This window comes from Pseudochaenichthys georgianus, chromosome 1, assembly GCF_902827115.2.
Source record: "Pseudochaenichthys georgianus chromosome 1, fPseGeo1.2, whole genome shotgun sequence".
NCBI classification, from domain to species: Eukaryota; Metazoa; Chordata; class Actinopteri; order Perciformes; family Channichthyidae; genus Pseudochaenichthys; species Pseudochaenichthys georgianus.
In genome coordinates, this window is record NC_047503.1 from 7,019,163 (window position 1) to 7,039,185 (window position 20,023).

The 20,023-nt window shown below is 40.7% G+C and overlaps 1 protein-coding gene across 3 annotated transcripts in view; it reads right to left on the bottom strand.

The window, feature by feature from the left end:
- Nucleotides 1-494: 494 nt before the first annotated feature.
- The window catches only part of LOC117445912 (high affinity choline transporter 1-like), a 30,465-nt gene continuing 10,936 nt past the window's right edge, over nt 495-20,023 (bottom strand). The window contains exons 1-9 of one of the 3 annotated variants that reach the window (XM_034081893.2): nt 19,395-19,675; nt 13,501-13,709; nt 12,709-12,822; nt 10,390-10,545; nt 6,556-6,704; nt 5,785-5,928; nt 5,380-5,533; nt 4,988-5,205; nt 495-3,362 (exon numbers count right to left, since the gene is read on the bottom strand). In XM_034081893.2, coding sequence (XP_033937784.1) covers nt 2,817-3,362; nt 4,988-5,205; nt 5,380-5,533; nt 5,785-5,928; nt 6,556-6,704; nt 10,390-10,545; nt 12,709-12,822; nt 13,501-13,684 — 1,665 coding nt within the window. In that variant the 5' untranslated portion in view covers nt 13,685-13,709; nt 19,395-19,675 and the 3' untranslated portion in view covers nt 495-2,816. Of the gene's footprint in view, nt 3,363-4,987; nt 5,206-5,379; nt 5,534-5,784; nt 5,929-6,555; nt 6,705-7,628; nt 9,398-10,389; nt 10,546-12,708; nt 12,823-13,500; nt 13,710-19,394; nt 19,676-20,023 lie in introns of those variants that run through there. The other 2 variants (XM_071204030.1, XM_034081976.2) reach the window with 2 other exon arrangements.

Genomic DNA, 20,023 nt, shown 5'->3' on the forward strand with positions numbered 1-20,023 from the left:
ATTATTGCGTATCATCTGCATACTGTAGTAATGAAAGTTTATTGAGTGTTTTCTGATAACATTGCCTAAATGAAGTATTTATGAGGTGAATTGAAAATGTCAAAGTAAATAACCTTGCAAGACTCCATGTTGTTAACATGCACAAACTGAGACCGTTTAGATAAATAAGACTTTAATTATCTTAGCGTGGTTCTTAAACTGCAAACTAAATGTTCCAAGTTTTGTAAAAGAATATGACGGTTATGAATACAGCACTTCAATCTAGTAAGAGGGCAGGCCATAACACAAGGGCCGCAACTTAACCTGAAAACATTTAAGGAATACTATGTGCCTCTTGAAGCATTGCTTTTTTGTAAAGCCTTTGCCATTTTGGGCAGAGATTGACCATTTGGCAAATTTATTTTTACAACAGCATTTACAAAAACACTTAATGTGAAGGCTCCAACATGTTGCATAAGCCACTAAGACTATTTAAAAAAGCAAAGAAATAGTAGTTTGGTTTTAGCCTTTATTCTGACAGAACATCACATGGGGATTTACAATAATGGATTACAAAGGAGGATCAATCGCTACATGGTAAAACAGACATGGCCAAAGTTCAATATACAAACAACTCTGTTATTGAAAGTCAACATGCATGATAGTATAAAACCAAATACATAATAGGGGAAAATACAATATAGAACTCACCACCTATTCATGGTTTATTATAAAACTGTTCAGTTGTATATTAATTATTATAAAACTGTTCAGAAATAAACACTTCTCCACAAATTGTAATGAAATGCACAGATGACAGCACATGCACATCATTAATAAGGCTTTGTCATTCCTTACAACTAAAGCTTGCTGAGAACCACTGTTTTTTTTCTTCCACATTATGTCAGGAGAAACGGTCAGGTAGGTGTGTGCATTGTAAATGGCTATGACGTTTGTAATATGCTACTTCTGTGACATGGAAAATACTGATCACAGAATCACTAGTAAAACAAATAAATCTGTCTCCTTTTGATTTAGAAGATGATGAGGGTAACATGACATGTAATGTTCTGCAAAATCAAAGTTAATTTTTTTCTTTTTAAATGTTGCTAACTTAAAATAAAACACGTTTTTGCAATCAACTTTGATACAACATGTAATGTGTAATATACATATTATGATTAAACTGTACAGTTAATAAGATAAAAATCACACAGAAAAACATGGATGCATCGTGTCTGAATGCGTCCTTCTTTGAGAACAGTTCGTTCTGTGCAATCAGTTTTTGGAAATGGCATTCACACCGTATGCTTAGGAAAGTCAGAATAATAGGTTCACGTTTTGTATACTTAGAGCCAACATAACCACTCCATGAGGCATTTGCATAGTGACAAGAGTATACACCCCTTTTAGGACGACCAGTATAGGCCACTGACAGCCAATCGAAAGCAGCTTCCAGTGATATTTTGAGCAACAGGCCCTCTGACTGCAGGCCACAATGTATGCTCAGTAAAACAGAACAATACATTAATAAACACGAGTGTCTTTGAACAATTTGCTCTTTAACAAAACTCAATCATTTAAAGTCAGTTCAATTTGTACTATTGGGAAACATTAATGTACATTTTCAGGCTGCAAATATTTTCACCACCTCAGAAAAACAATATGATCCCACTGTAAACTACAGCTTTAAAAGAAAAAAAACCCCAATAGATTACCAAGTCATGGAGAAACTAAAAGACACATCCCTCCACACGTACTAAAAGACGGAGAAGAAACTTCAGGAGGAGAAAAGTGAGGTATATTTCTGGCAAAACAGGTATTATTATTAATACACAGTTATAAGATATATATATATATATATATATGTTTGGTTGCTGTTTTTAATTATTGTTATTTCTTGCATGGCAAGGTCGACAGCATTTGCACTGCGGGGCAGTTCAGCGGTCAGGCAGGGGGGTTCTATTTAATCCATACCTGGGCAGTTAAAAAACAACATTCTTAAACTTGCTAGTGTCTATGGAGTAGCATTTGAGGGATGGAGGTAAAAGTTGCTCGAAAACCTTAAATATATCTGATCATGTAATATATGGTTATCCTCTCCCTGCATAGATGCATTTTTACAAATATTGAGAAGCACTTTTTAGGAGTATGAACTGCTGCGAAAGAGATGTGCCTAAAATGGGTGTAAATAAACTAAACTTGTGTGTATCAATTTAGGTGGTAAATATAGAAAATATAATACTAACTAAGTAAAGGTGCTGTTAAAGGTGCGAGCTTGAGCTAGAGAAAGGTAGATATATTTAGTCACATAAATGGGTAAATAATAATACATCTTTCTAAAAGAAAATGCACCGCAACAGTGCGGAGGGCACTCACTTTCTTTGGATTGGACAGAGTTTCAAACTGAGGAAGAGGCTTTTTCAGTACAGTACAGCGTTCCCTGGCGCTCACACTCGAGTCAAACTGATTCATGATAATTCAGTAAATACAGAGGCAGGTGGCTTGTTGTGTTCTTTTGTTTAAGAATTTAAATCTATCATTTTGTTGGGTTGACTCTGTATTTTGTGTTGCCGCAGCGCGATGAACTGAACAAATCAGAACCTAGTTTTACTGGATTCTCTGTACAAGACAATAAGGCAACTGATGAAATAAGGTGCTCAGATCAACCTCTACTAACGTAAGGTCGTCGCATATTCACTGTTATACTGCACACAATGTGTACGTATTGTCTAGCCTTTGTTGTTGTTCCCCCTCTGTGAACTCCTGTTTAGCAGGCGCACAAACATGTCTGCCTTCAGCCTATGTCCATCCTCTCTACGTCCTCGTTAGCCAGTTCAGAAACTGGTGGTATTGTCCAGTAGCTGCTTTGCCTCAGAGAATCCTTCCTTAGCCTGCTTGGCCTTCTCGGCCTCAGCAGCTCCCGCTGATGGTTTTCGCTTGCGATTGATCTTGAATACATCCCATTTCTCGGGCAGCAGACCTTTGTTGATGATGACGGCTGCAAGCCAGGAGAAGAGCAGGATGGAAAATAGCGACAACATCATGATAGCGGTGCGAAAGGGGAAGTACTGGGTTTGCCTTCCTTCAGCGTCCAGTCGGTAGCCGGGGAACTCGATGAGAGGAGGGAGGCCAATGAGGGGCTCACCACTCATGAACCTTAAGATGATTCCCATCATGAAGCCAATGAGGGATCCATATGCATTCGACACCTTGAAGAAGAGGACGCAGACCAGCTGTGGGAACATGATGGTGTAGGACATATCTACGCCCACCAGCCAGAAGACCAGGACGCTGCTGTCCAGAAAGGTGAGGCCAGTGCCGGCCAGACCCACCACCACCACCGAGATACGGATCACCCACTGCATCTCACGGTCCGACGCCTGGAGGGGTGGAGAGAACAACAAGAGAGACAATGAAAGTGTTGAGGGGTTGTGTCTTTTTTGTCTTTGTAACTGCTACTGTTGTTATAAAATGAAACCTAGAAAATATGTCATCCATCATCCTTAAAAGATGTTTTGTTGATTTGTGTGCACAAAGCTAAACGTTTTTTGATTGAAGTATTTGAAAGGCTAAATGCAACAAACAGGCAGATAACGCAGACTGCGTGGGGCCTCATGTTGCGTCGGGGGCCTCGTGTTGCGTCGGGGGCCTCATCTTATGTGGAAATGCGGGGGAAATCATCTAATGCGCAAATGCGGCGCTCCGCAGTTTCCTGAGGGAGGCTCCGGCACTAACAGTTCATGAGCGTTCAACGATGAGTGACGACTTGTGTACAGACCCTGGGGGCCTCATGACACACCTTTGCGTGGGGCCAAAAGGGGGCTGCCCTGGCAACAAATGTAAATTAAAGCGGAATATGTGATTAGACTATTAAACAAAGATGTGAATCTTGTATATTATTGCATCTCCCTTTTTTAAATAAAAGTTGACTTTTGGACTTAACCCTCTGGAGTTATACGAAATGTTTGGATCATGAAAGTCGAAAACAATGTTACGCAAACTCCACTGGAATCTAGTTTTACTTGCAGAAATGCCAGCACTGAACAGAGTGAAGGATTGAATGTCAACAGTATGAATGAAGCTTCAAAGATTTGAAATATTCAATACACCCCCTATGAGTTTCACATTCCACCTTGTTACATTCGGGTCTTCAGATCCCCTTACAAAGTCAAAGTACCTCGAAGTTACAGCACTACGAAAGCGAAGGGCCCCATTACATGGAACATTCTTTGGGGGTGGAATAATGAGATCATTGTTGCAAGAGAGCAAACATGTGGAGGAGTTGTCACAGTGTACAGTATGTACAGCAATGCCCACATTCTCTGTCAAGTATATACAGAATTGGAAGTCAATTGCTTCTCTGTGCTGCCTCCAGATGTGTACAGTAGTGTGATGCAGTCTGTGGACTGTAAATGTCTGTAGAAATGCAAATGTCTGAAAAATGTTTAAATTGAGACAACATTAAGACACTAATCTGTCATTACCATGCTGTGGAAGTGTGCAACAAATAAACAAACATCTTAGTGACTACATTTGTTATAACGCATTCAAAGAATGATAGAAAGTCCTGCTTTAAGCTAACTAGTCTATCTAAAACAGACTAGTAGTAACTACCTTCTCTGCAACCTCTGGTGAACAAGTATTATTCATACTGGCTCTTAACATTGTGATTGTCCAACCAGAGAGTACAGTATAAAAAGGAAACCAAGTAAGGCTAAATTCTCCTGCCAAGTTATTGTTAAATGCAGAAGGTAGTTAAAACTACCCAGAACTTAATTTGTGCCCATATACCTCGCATCAGCAATATTGGTGAGAAGTAAGCCTAAAAGACGAAACTCAACCTAGCAACACCCTGCCAAGACTGCTGTCTTCTGGCAAACGATATACAACTATAGCTCAAATTTTGTTACAGAGCCTTCAAACTTTAGACGATCCTTTTCTCAACTGCATGTCCAATATTGCGTTATGGACATGCACACCGTTGATATCTTTCTCCAATTCTCACCTGTTTTCTGAGGATGTTCTTGTAGATATTTGAGGAAAACAATGATGCGGAGGACAGAAGAGCTGAGTCCATGGAAGACATGACGGCAGCAGCTACTGCTCCAATGCCAATGATGGAGATGTATGGGGGTGTGAGGTACTGCAGGGCGATGGGGAGGATGGAACCTGCCTGGTTGCGCTCATATGGGGTGGGCAATCCATAGGCGGTTGAGTTCCAGTCTGGGCGGAATGACAGATACATATTTGGATTAAAACCAAAGGAATCTTTGAAAAGTTGATCATTCAGTATAAATTATTTAACGAAACTTATAAATTCTGTTTGAAATGTGAAATAGATCATTGCAGACTGTAAGCTAAGGAAAGCTGATATAATAATTTTCCAGTGGTGTTAACCTGTAGACGCAGCCACAGCTCCCACCAGAATGGAAGGGATACCAAGCACCAGGCAGAAACCTGAAGAGGCGAAGCAGGTCACTTGAGCCTGGGTGTAAGATGAGGCGGACAGGATTCGTTGGTAGAACGCCTGGTAGGCAAGACCACCGAGAGCCTGGCACAAACACACAGTTCAGACATGATGACAGGAGTCAGTTTGTACAGCAGGACATGGTTTTGCTGTTATGCTTGGCTGTTTGCTGATCTAATGGATTAAGCCCAATTCATTTAACTGGCATCATGCTTGGGTCCATTTAATTGAACTGTGGTGACAACAAGAGTAATACAACTACTGCATACACGGTGTTCTAGACGGCATATCATGTTGTCTGGCTTTCGTAGAATAGCCTCTCCCACTCCACTCACCAGCAGCATGAAGTCGTCAAACCACTTTCCGGCCTGATCAAGCTCCACCGTGCCAACCCAGGGAGCCTGGAAGGTCTGGTTGTAGGCTGTCAGTGAGATGTCCAAAGAGTGAGGGTTCGTCATCAGGAAAGGGACACACAACCACTGTGTACACAAACACAAGGATACATCTGATCAGATTATCAGCAATGTGGCAAGCTGATGAAGATCATGTGAAATAATCAAATGGAGATATACATGGACAACCTGCTATCCAGATACAGAGCGTGGACTTGTACCTGGAGAGGTGCCAGTTCACCTCCTGGGCTCTGCAAAGGTGCCCTTGAGCAAGGCACCTAACCCCCAAATGCTCTGGGCGCCGGTGAACTGGCTGCCCCTTTACTCTCCCTCTCCCTCTCCAATCCTGCATGTGGTCCTGTGTGCTCATGTATATCAACCAGTGTGTGTAATGTTAGTGATAAAAGTAATTTCCCCCTTGGCAATGACAGAAGTATATCTTCTTCTTTTTATATTCCGCTCTGTACTCAACTATGAGTTACAGTAGGGCTCTGTGTTCCATTTCCCACAGTTAATAGCAGATGTTTGGTTTTCTTAGTCAACAAAACAATATGTGAGTGACATTGATTTGCTTTTGGAAGACCGTGTCACGCAAACGTCCTGCTTGAGTTCAACAGTTTAAACTGATATGAATGATGTTGCTCATTTAATACAAACATGGAGCTGAAACTCTTTGATTTGACAGCTCAAAAAGGCTGTTCTACTGTTACTCACCAGACTGACAAAGATGAGGATGAGCTGGATTACATCTGTGTAGGCCACAGAGTAGAGCCCCCCCATCAGTGTGTAGACTATGGCCACCACTGAGGAGATGATGATGGAGTAGACGTAGGGCAGGTCCAGGATCACACTCATTGTTCCACCTGAAGTAACACGGCAGAGCGGTAAGCTGAGAGGACTGACAGCAACTTGTCTAATGTACAGGTGTTGGTGTCTACAGATACATGCAAATGCTTGCTTTGATAGTAGAATCAAGGTGCCAAGTCTCACTTTTGTTTTTAACTATCTTCCCTCACACACGGACACAAACATATACATCCACTTGTACTTACTCTAAAGATGTACTTAGAAGCTAAGCAATGGCATTGTCTTTACAGTTCATATATCTCAGTGCATTATTTTCCAAAGAAAAGTGAACATTAAACTTTATCCAACAAAAGAAAAACATTATGTTTCTAGGTATAAGCTCGAGAATAAGGTTACACTTCAATGTGGGCCGCTTTGGTTTAAACTTTTAAAGGGCCAGTTTACCCCACAATCAAAAATGCATGATACCTTGAACCTGTAGTGTTAATGATCAATCTTGAATGTATAGGTTTGACTTTCCAAGCATGGAAGGTATCGGCTGTAGAAATGTCTGCTTTCTCGCCTACATAAAAGGAACTAAATGGCACTTGTTAAAATCAACAGTAATGTATCTCTCCAGAAAGACAAACATCTCTACAGCCGATTTATTGAACACTTGGCAACTCGCACCAAAACTAGATTGATAAATAGCCCTACATGTACATAAAAGTGATAATGATACAATTATAACAAACTGTACAGAAACACATAACAGAATCAGCCTATGGATTGTGACTCCAAAATATGCCTTTTTCACCCTCTTGGATGAATTATCACCCTAATACTGATCATTCTTAATTAATCAAGCAGAAGGTAAAGAGAATTGTCTTCAAGTATTGAAACAAATGTGTAAAAAAATATATAAGTGATTGTAAACAGAAAGTACAAAATAAATAAAAAGACATCTTGTTACTCAAACAAGGCAAGCAAAACGTGACTACCTTCACCGTCTCTCCTCATTGCCAGGGTCCCCCCAGCCGCAGCCTGCAGCCACACCACAACAATGCCCTTAAACAGAGAAGTGTCAGACCGGCACCATCGATGGCTTCTCACCACCCTGCTGAGCCCCCAACCCTCTAAACCACCCCGTCTTTGCACGAGCTTTACTGTCACCCTTTTACCCTTTAACCACATGTGCTTGACGTTTTTCCAATCTGATCTCTTATCCTGGAAACTTTGTTTTTTTCTGCAGCTGCTTTATCATATTATCTTAAATAATGACTGTGTATTTACCGTACAAACAGACTAACTTGTCACTTAACTGGCATTAAAACAAGATAGAATACTTAAGTTATTAACCAGCTGTTCACACTTGGCACAACAATGCATTTTGTTGTGTAAGATCTAAATATAGGTGGTGACGCAAATGTATACATGACAACTAAAGACACAAAGATAAATCTATGTATTTATTAGTACTTTAATTAATCATCAACTATTAGTTTGAGTACTTTTTTGTTTTTAATGTGAGTATTTTCAGTCTTTACTCTCTTTGGGAAACATAAATTGAATTTTTAAACAGTTTCCGACTTCAGAACATCAAATGGAAGCTACAGTATTTTTTTTCTTTGCTTTTAAGTTTATTAACGGCTTATTAGACATTTTCTGTATAGCTTTTCTGTGTAACTGATTTGTTTTTATACTCTTAACCACAAGCAGTCAGTCCAAATGCATTCTGATGCCACGTGTGAACTGAAATCCATCTCAACAAAATGTAACACCGATCTGGTTATGCCTGGATAAACACCAATATTCAACATCTGTCATTCTGTGCTGACCTGTCCCCCCCCCCCCCCCCCCAGAAGAAAGGTGGAATGAGATTTAGGGGCCTTAGGGACTTAATGAGCCGCTCCAGAGTTAGACAGGGGGGAAAGAGTTGCCTTAATACCCCCTCGTGTTGTTTTTAGACCCATGTCCCATTTTTAAAACTCATGCATGTGTGTGCTCAACCAGCACAAACACACACCTTACTTACTGTCCTTTCCCCGATTGCTTCCCGGCATTAACTAGACCCTGCCTGTGTGTTGTTGATCATGCACAGCTAACTGACGGCACATGTTTTAAAAGATTAATCCTCTCTGGAACTGATCCACCACACATACACGCTTGCTCATGCAGTCCATGAAACACACACACACACACACACACACACACACACACACACACACACACACACACACACACACACACACACACACACACACACACACACACACACACACACACACAGCAACAACTCCTGTGGGTCAAATGCTCAGCGCACTCAAGTGTCAAGTGTTTGTGTGTGTGTGTGTGTGTGTGTGTGTGATGCCAAGAGCATGTCAGGGATTGATGTCCCGGAGACAACGACAGGAGGTTTTACTGAGGAGTGAGGGGTCCCCCACTCTATATTGGTTTTATAGGTTTGGACAGAGTCGTGCCTGGAACATTCCTGCCTCCCTACCAGACCTTTTGAGGAGCGTCAGCACAGCCTGCAGTGCTACCTTGGTGACTCAAACGCTGTCAATGGATTTCACTGATGTCTTTTGAAGCAAACACAAATAAATGACATGATTGCGCATGGAACATTTGCCCTCTATCAATCACACAGAGCCCTTGCACACACAATTGGAAAAAAAAGTCTCTCACGACACAATAATCTGGTTTGAATGGTTGATCACCTCTCACAATCAACAAGCTGCTCGATGTTTAACCCCTTTTTCAAATAACGCTGGAAAAGAACACAGCATTAAAAACACACATAAGAAAACATTATCTGCACACCTGCACACCAACACACACATCCCAACACGCACACACTGCAGAGCACATGTAAATGTGTATCTACTACCTACACACACACACACACACACACACACACACACACACACACACACACACACACACACACACACACACACACACACACACACACACACACACACACACACACACACACACACACACACACACACACACACACACACACACACACACACACACACACACACACACACACACACACACACACACACACACACACACACACACACACACAATCACTTATTAAAAAAAGTATTGCCATTTTCAAAAAGTAATAGGAGAAATGCAATATAATAATCTAAAATAATATGAACAATGATAATAATAAATACACCAATTAAGCAGTTAGTTATTATTTTTAGTGAAGTACCCTCATTGTAATGTCAATGATATGATCAACTACTGCATCTTTAATTAAAGCAAACAGCATCTGCGTATAAAAGGGTTAACTGTACGATTAGTAATCTTCACAAATATGTCTTTTATGTAGTGTTGGTTAAACTTCATAAATACCTCTTATGTAACTTGTTATGTGCTAAACTAGAGCAGCTGAATATGTGGGGGCCAAATAACTGAGCCACCTGGCAATAAAATGTCCTCCATTATATTAGCTGGGTAATAAAACAGTTTGGACTGTCAATGGCATTTATTTACAAAGCTGTAGTTTGTGGTGATGATTGTATGAGGTTGTAAGGGCTTAGTTTTTGGTTTTCAGGTTTTCACCTGCAGTTATCTACAGCTCAGGGCCAAACAGCACCAGCCATAAGCAACTGACTGTTTTTCTACTATGTTTGTGGACATGGTGTACCCAGATCTGTGGGTGCCTACATAAGTGTGTGTGGAAGTATTTGTGTGCACACATTATAGTGTCATACATGTTTACTGTTTGAGGTAACTTACCCAGGCTGACGAGTGTGCGCGCCACCCATAGAACATCGGCCACGAGAGCGGGAAGGATCAGCAAACTGCTCATAACGTTCCCATACTTCTGCTGGAAAGGGTCCATCATTGTCAAATATCTGTTCTCCCTCATTGGCCTGGCAAAGAAAAAGCCACCTGGAAAAGGAGGGAAGGAATTACGATAGATTAATGAAAAGATGAAGCCAAACATGTCTATTGTTTCAAAACCCAATGGAACGACAAAAGAAGAGGGTGAGTGGTTGTGTACAATAAGAAAACAACTGTTCCTTCCACATAACACAATGAAGACCTACAGCTGATCTCATGGGTCCACTTGGCCAACATTGTGGAATGCTATATTTCCTGATCGGGGACTTTGGAGTTTTCCTTTCTTGTTACTCTCACAGAGGGCTGACGATTTCACCTGTTGTTTACCGAAAGTTTTTCAGCTCTGTGAATTCAGGACTGGGCGATATTAAGGTCCTTTCGCACATGCAGTCAATCCCTGAAATGTTTAAGAACATTTCCAGCTTAAGGTCATGTGTGAAAGAAAGCCGGAATGATGTACCGCACATTTCCCACCTCAAGACCTTGTCGGTATTACTGTGTTGTAAATAAAGAATGTACAAAATACGGAGCTAGTCTCCGTGACGTCATGAAGAGCTGTTCTGAGCTCAATTTAGGCTGTCGCCATCTTGACAGTGACAAACTTCTGACCAATCCAAAAGACGGGTGATGATTCAGAGCAGACAACTGTTGACTAGTGTCTTGTTAGAAAGCCACCTGTCACTCAAAACAGCTGTGCCTTAATCATGCATAACTATTAACCCTTAATATAATTGTAATGCTTTCACTTGGAACGAGTGACCCAATGACGAGACTCTGCAGACATTTTACTCGGTGACTTGTTTAAGGTTTAGCATTTCTTTAATAGTAAATGTATATATGACAGGAACATTGCCGATAGGCAAAAACAGCTTTCGGCCATGTTTCTGACAAAAACAAGAGACCTCATCCGTCCATTGATGTATTCAAACAACTGTATATGCATGTGGCTCATCGAGGTTGTACACTAGCATTTTCTTTAAACCCCACCTCCCAGAGGCTACCTTACTCTGGTGTCTGATCAGACAAATGATTGGAAGGGGGAAACAAATTCTGGATTTGGCTATTAAAGCATGTTACAACTTTGGGACTTAATATTTTAAATAATGGCAAATGTTTTAACTGGGGAGTTTATTTATTTGATTAGATGTCTGTTTTCCAAGTATTTCAATGGGGAAAAGTCTTGATGGCCCAAGGGCGTACATCCTACACGTACATCCGGAGTGGCCTCATCTTCTTCTTTCAGTGCTGATTTTTATGCCAGTTGGCATCTAGTAGTGTTGCATTACTATCCGATTGGCTGTCTTTCCTGTTGCCATGGTATGTGTGCTATGGTGTGAGATGGATATGTTTCTGAATGTAGTGCCTGAATGAAAATCACTAGCGGTGCCTGAATGATTATCCCATGATTTTCCTGGAACTATTTGGCAAAGGGGCTTATATCTCTGGGTGAACTCTCCCTTTGCACCTGTTGCCTCAAGTTACAATGCTGACCCGATTTTCTCATGCTCCTATTTTTACTTTGTGCGACACTTTTATTTGTGCATATCAGATGGGAGTTACCATATCTCAACAACGCCTCAGCTTAAGACACAAGTTGATTTTAGAATTGTATTTTACTAACTGTGTACAAACTTCAGGAAACTTCATTTTAGAGATTTCCTGAATTGATTAATAATGATGGAAATATTAACCTTGACATGCTTGTGCCTGGTATTAAAATAGAAACCGAGAAAATGACATTTTCGCTTGGTTAGTATCCAGGTGTCATGACCCCACATGACTTCTATAAGTCTAAAACAAGAGATGCATTGAAAGTTAAATGTTGACAAGGACAATCTTTTTTCTTCCAAATTGGATTACTGACTACTCAAATGTAATATAATATACCCTAAAAGGATTATACTGGTAAAAGAGGTAAATCTATTCACGTGGGGCTAGTGTGATAGTTACCAGCCTGTGGCAAGTTACAAGTGCTTCATTTCAAACCCTACATGGAAGCCAATTCACTCCTTGTGTACTATCTATTAATGCTAGATTGTATAAAGTTACATTTAAACATTTAATTTGCAATATGATGCACCATTATATCAATTTCATCAGCACAGTTGTATCCAATGGCCCAGATTGCAATTAGCTGACGGACTCAAAATAAAATAGCAGGGAAGACGAAGATGGTAATTATAAACTTTGGTGGTCAGTGGTGCAACTCACCTAAGAAGAAGGTCAGGACATAAGGCACAGGCATCAGAGCCCACACTGCGCCTAGTGTGGGGTTGTATGCCGCCTCAGCTATACCGAGTATGAAGCCTCCACCCACCCATGTAGCTGTGAACACACACATTAAAAAAGGGAAACATTACATATACGCCACACATGCTTGTGCTTTCCACTGACTTTGTAATACACACCACGCAAACACTTTTTCTAAACAAAGCACCCTAGATGTCAGTTATCCACTTCTTTCCTCAAAACTTTAAAGGGGCCCTATTTTTCAAATGTTTAGGTTCATATTTGTATTTAGTGCCTCTACTCTCACATGTCTCCATGCTTTAATGTTCAAAAAAGCTCTTTAATTTTCTCATATTGCCTGTGCTTCAGCACCTCTTTTCACCCTCTGTCTGAAACCAGAGCCCAGTCTGCTCCGATTGGTTAGCTGGCCAGCTCTGTTGTGATTGGTCAACCTTTTCAGAGATATCCTGCCCCTTAGCCTATCTTGTACAATATGTTGGAGTGCTAGGCAATAGGAGTGCGAGTGTTACGTAGTGTTGCAAAAGTAAAAAAAGGACTCCAATGGAGGGAGTGTGTGGGAGTAGACTCCCTCTGGAGGGAACTATGAGATTTTAGCCTTTGTAAACCATTGACATGCACAGAAACCTATAGAACACATTACAGGAAAGGGAAAATCCATAAAAGCATAATAGGGCCTCTTTATTAATTCTACTATCTTATGTCATAATTGCATTTGAAAACCGCCAACTGGGAAATAAACCTTGACTGCTTTACCAGTGAGAGTGAAGATGCCAACAAGCAAGCTGATGTTGCGCCCGGCCAGTAGCGTTATCTCCATGCCATTTCCAGAGCACTTCTTTTCCTGCTTCTTGGAGCGAAAGGAGGCCCAGATGCCTGTACCCAAGATCAGCAGGTAGAATCCTGCCATCACCACCAGACCCGGCACATTGAGAGTCATCGCAAACTACTCCTGCACGCGTTTCCTGTGGGAAAGAAGAAACATGAGGATTAGTTGCCAATTAAATATGCAAAAAAAAAGATTGTCTTATGCTTGTTTATGTCAATACAAAAATACAGCTTAAAATGCAAAAATAAATGATAAACACTAATGAATAAAAGACAGTAGCTCGTATTCAGGTCGACGCACAGCGGAGGGTGAGTGAGGTGGAAAAGGAACTATATACATGTACGTCTTCTTAAAGAAAAACAGTGAAGAAAGAATAGGCTGTAGTGGGAGGGGTAGGGGGGGCAGCAGTATCGCAAATAACCTCCGCTTGCTTTGCAAATGGGTGGAGATGGGGTGATGAAAAGGGGTGGGGTGGAGTAGGAGGGGAAAAATAGAAGGTGTGAGGGATAAAGTCGGAGAGGCGAAAGGGATCTCACCATAATACTTGGCAGCACTGACAAAGATGGCGGACAGATGTTGTCCCCCGTCCTCAGTGGTTGGGCGGCCCCAGTTTCCACCCAAACATCGTAAATGAACACAACTCAGAGTGACGTTAGTGTGTACATGTGTGTCTATGTCTGTGCATTTACTGTAAGTGTGCATTGGACAGATGGTCTTCAAGAGAATATGAGATACGCCTTTGCGTTTCAAAAGAAGCGTCTATCTTATCGTAACTTATGGCTTGCACCCACATCTCTACGTTGACATGGATCATGTTAAGTGTTGATGCTGTCCAGAAAAAGTAAAGGACTTGAGACAAGTTTTCTGTATAAAATATCACAATAAGGCAGTTTCTTAGAAAAACGTCTTTTCTTTATTATAAACAGAAACAAATAAAACATATAATTTTCTAGGAAAAGATATTGGGCCCCTGCCCAAAGTGGTGAAAAACATTTGTTATACAAAATGCTTTGGCTCGAGTCATACAACCCGAGAAGAAAATAATGCGTATACACTTGGGAGATAAGGGAGAGGGAAAACATTGGAAATGTTTGTTAAAGGAACACACGGGTGGGAGGCAAATTAATGTGTGTGTGTGTGTGTGTGTGTGTGTGTGTGTGTGTGTGTGTGTGTGTGTGTGTTATCTGAAGGAAGGAATGGGTGGGGGGTGGCTCGAAGCCACAGTCAACAAACGCTTGAAAACCTCCATCAAATGGCCCATGTTTTTTTGTTTTTTATGATTTGTGCACATTCAGACTCTGTATAGCATACCCTGCAGAGTTCGAGCTCAATCCTTATTTTTACGGTTACAACACTGACACTCTATTGTTTTGGTTCTACAAAGTCTACTGCAGGCTATAGCTAATACTTCACGAGCGTTACAGTACTACACTCTTCATTTTGAAAAATCATACACTTTCGACACAATATTTAATTTACTTTTTGAACTTTTTACTCCACTCACACACAAGATACTTTGCAGGACAATGTTTTCATGCAATGAAACATCACATTTGCTTTTATAGCAGCAGAAAAGCAGTACACATTTGATTCTCACTGTGATGCAAGTACAAGCAACCCTTTAAAAACAAAAACAAAAAGCAAAAAAAGGACAGTCTAATGCTCAACCAATTAGTTGACAGCTTGCTAGACCGGGAGAACATCCAAACAAGCAAGACTCAAGACACAGGCAGGAATGTTTGTTTTGTGTGGGCGTAGCCATAACTCAAATTACATTTCTAGAAAAGAACTAATGATTCCAGGAACATTTGTGTGGGCCTTATGCAACACATGGTTGGCACAATTCACTATGGAATGCTGGAATATGTATGTCCTCTTGTAAAACAAAGGAACTGTTCAAATAGAAATGTCCATGAAAGTCCTTTGAATTTTGTCATGATTTGCACCTGTGATATTTGCCCTTTTTAGTAACGAAGTGTTCTGAATAATGGAGGACACAGGTCTCCAATAACTGTTATGTAATGTTAAAGTACACTTAAAGCTGCATCAATAAATCTGTTTAGCCATTTGCTGACAGAACTCCATCACATGCTAACAAAATCAAATCCCTGACATATTGCTGCCTGACGCTCGAGCCAGCACGTGATAGCTACCCCACTGAACAGCTGCGGGTCGAGCGCGGTGCCCACACCAATGCTAGTGCTGCTTCTGCCAAAACTTGTACATTAAGTTTGACTTTTATAATTTACATTCCTACGATACAAAAATGTTAAGCGTCTGCTAATAATAATAATGATGATAGGCTTTCTAGCTAACCTCTAGCTTATGTCTGCTAGCTAATTGCTAACTTTGTCTTTCTGATGTCTGGTGCTGAGCAGCTAGCTTATAATCACTTTTCTCCTTTAAAAAAGCTTCCTGGTGTTGCTGGATCAGAGATAAATGAGAACAGCAAGACTTAACCATATATTTAATGTTCAATATCATTAAAATGACAAGCTAAAAGGCTCTGTAGCATTACCGAGATGGACGACTGTTCACTCGGTTTGTTTGTATGAGTCACCATTCGACATTAACAGTATAAGTAATCATTGTATTTCTTGCTGAAGGTACATCTTATCATTTATGAAGCTTTACAGTACAGTTTGTAAATGCCTTCCTCCTTCTGCTTAACTGTTTGCTCAGTTATTCCCAGCTTGGCAGCGCTTCTAAAGTCCAGGCTATTTCGGTGAGCCTCCTATTCACTCTGTAACAGTATTCAATATATTTCACAGAGCGCAGGGAGACTTGGAGTCCCTCCAAATGCTTATGCCTATTGACCTATTGCGAAATCTAAAAAAACACCCCATTATATTTCCCCCTCACCACACTTCCCTTGCCCTCTATTTTCAATGTGATGAAAGTGTTTCCATAAGGATCTCGCTCTCACATTCACAAATACATTGTTTATCTATCATGGTCTGTACCAGAGCATTAACAATGCAGACTTGGTTGAGAGGTCTTTGTCATTAATTTGGTTTGCAAATGTGATATTTATGTGGAAAAGAGAAGCAATAGCAATTTTCGAAGATTTCACAGTATTGGGAAAACAATTAGAACTAGAGAATGCAATTCCTGAAGACATTTCTAGTGGGAATGCTTTATGCTGAAAAGCTGACGCTAAACTGCTATGCTGAAATGTAATGTGTAAGAAGAAAGTGAATAATTTAGATTGAAATGATACATGAACACTGGGGGCTTTAATGTCTGATGAGAGAAGAAAAGAAAGTAAAAAGGCTTGGAAAAGCAACAGAATATTTGAACTACAAACTTTTGAACTAACTTGATGGCGAATGATCTGTCGCCATGCCAACGGCATTTGATGACATCCCATAATACGCTTAGATGCGTTGATGGCCGCATCGTTACCAAACCTGTGAAGTTTTGGGCCGTTTGGAGCATTTTCACTGAAGTTATGAGAAAACCGTGTTTCATGGTGAGCATTGTTGGCATTTGAAGAAATCTCAAAACTGTCCCGTAGAAGTCTTCACGGCTGGACTGTTAGCACACATGTGAAGTTTGAGCACTTTTTGAACGTTTTCGTCACTTCATGCCCTCAAGAGGCATTTTGTTTAATTATTTTTGCTTAATTTTTTATTTATTTTTCAAGCTACGAGATATTTTCCTACGTTTCTCATGACAGATTATGTCTCAGGAATGTAGGGTTTGGGAATTATGGTAGGTTTAAAAGAAAATATGAAGGCAAAATTAAATCTGTCCTCCACTCTAGCTGTGACATCACGCACTCTAAATCTGAAGAAGGCCTCTTAACCAAGGTCTGAACAATGTTTAATATCTCTAAAAGTACGTATCAGATTTAAAAGTTGTGTTACACGAATAATGTCAGAAATATGTGTAACATCTTAAAGTTGGAATGAGGTTACTGAGTGAAAGTATGAAGGAGCAGTTAGCAGTTGAAGAAGGAGCAGTTAGCAGTTGAAGTCGCATGAAGATTGTTCAAGTCTGAAGAGTTTCTCCATTGACTTCCATGTTAAAAAGCCTTTCACATTTTAGTAGTTGATCAACACGGACAAAACAAGCATACCACCCCCAGCACCTAATGTCACCCAAATGATTCCCCAAACTTCTTGAGGTATACTTTTGGTAAATTGGAGTGTGCATGAAGCACACTTCATTCTACTGGCTCTATCAATTGGTGTCACACATCTTGGCTACATTATCAGTTGGATAAGCACACGCCTATCTCTGTGTACAGACACACAGGCAAGGCATCAAGGTTTTTGAGAAAGCTATCATCTCCCTGTCGTCATGCAAGAACTTATCAGCGGAAGGCATCAGCACAAAGACATTTCCCAAAAATGTAACGTCTGCAATGTGCTTACTCAGCATCTGGTAACTTTCCATAACTTCTTTTGCAATTGAATGTAATTTTGATGCAAACCAAACACACAAATCCCCATCAGGAAGACGCCATATAATATGTACCCCAAAAATAGGGAAATATTATTCCCATTTACTTTTTAAATTGCCTGCACTTGTTTATTAGCCCTTAAGATTGTACTAAGCCTTTATGGTGCATTTACAAGTTGGACATTTCAATTGAACTTCTGTATATTTCTTATACACACTAAATAATATAAATATTACATGTGTTATTCTCTTTCATACAGATGCAGAAGGGCGTCTTGGGACAGGCTCAGCTTCAACCCATATCATTACGAAACCCTCCCCACATTCACACCTCTTCATATCACTGCCTCTCAGTACTTTTCCGCTCTGACCAACTAATCTGACAACTGTGTGTTTGTCGCCTCCCACTTCTCCTTCTCAACCCCCTGCAATTTGGCAATGTGGAGAGTGTTTACGGACACCATCATCTGCTATTAGCGGGTAGCACTGAACTGAGTGTTAACGGTAACTTTCACCGAAAGCCTAGAGTGTGTATGTGTGTGTGCACATGCACTTTCACACATGCTATAAGGCTTTAAGACTTCTAGGTAATATCGAGCACCAGTGAAATATGACCTTGCAGGCTACACACACAAGTATTTTTTGTTTCTCCAAGAGAGGAAGTAAGTGAGAGGACTAAGGAGAGATCATGACAGAAAACTGACAAACCTCATAAAGACTGACAGAGATGATTGGATCAACTAAAGGGCTGACAGAAGGAAACATGTGGTGACAGTGAGGAAGTAAGTCGAGAAGAGATATTGTTCTACTAGTGAGGACTGCCAGGAAATACTGGGTGAAAAATAAAAATTTGAGAACTGGTACTGTATATACATCCTCAAGGACATACAAAATAAATGCCCAGTCACTGCTTTCTAGTCACTCTGGAATATGCTTTACTTTAAGTCTCAGTAAAAACAGACTTTTCAGTAGTTTTCAACACACATTTATTTTAAAACAAAATGTAATAATTATGTAAATTACTGTTGATTATTCCAAGTCAATCTGATACATATATATATGTATTATATATAGTTTTGTCAGCTTGTCTCAGTCCATGCTACTCTTTACTGCCGTGGAAGACTACAGTTTTAAAACCATTGATGGAATGAATGCAGAAAACAGATACAACAGAAGATAACCTCAAGAGTCTATGTGGCACAACAGTAGTGCCCTACGGGCTATTTCTAGGACAGGCATGCACCTTGACTGAGTGTGTCCTAACTTGACCAAGCTGAAAAACAAGCACACACACATAGGACACTTCTGTCCTGCAAAAATATTAACACAAAGTCAAAAATGTTTCCAACATGACACCCTAGGAAAGACCTGAGCGCAGGAGGCACAGGTGAACAATTCGTGGCTGGATACATACCTAGTGTTAACAGTGAGAGTCAGTTCTGTGTGATGATGTGAAGAGGGAACAGATGCTATTCTCACTGGACAGAGAGCAGACCAGGTGATAAAGTCAGTCCAGCAGGAGAACGAGTCACGCAACACTCATCCACAGTGTTGGGGAGTGAAACAGTTTGCCAAGAGATGAAGGGCAACACAAAAATTGAATAGGTTGTCTATTTCAAAGCTGTTTTTAAAAAAGGCAGCAAAGAGGGAGAGGATTCAGAGGAGGAAGTGGAACATTCTAGAAACAGCACACAGCCTTCCCCTGCTTTTAAACCTCACAGGGTGGGGAGGGGCCAAGCACGAATGACAGGAAGGGGGAAGCTGCCACTCCTTGCACCCGATTGGTTGATGCAACAGTGCTCCTGTCTGCAGCCAATTAGCTGTGTTCAGAATGCTGGGGAGGCTCCCCCTCCTCCACATGATGATGACTTTAACTGCAGGGCTGCTCTGGCACCTCCAGCAGCCCATTAACAACCCCCCCTCCCCCCTTTCTTTGTTTGACTTTATCTTACTCAAGCATCTTTCATTCTTTTCCTCAGGTCTTCAAATTCTTTTTTTTGCAACTCCTTTTCTATTTCCCCATTCTTAAGTCTATCAGAGATG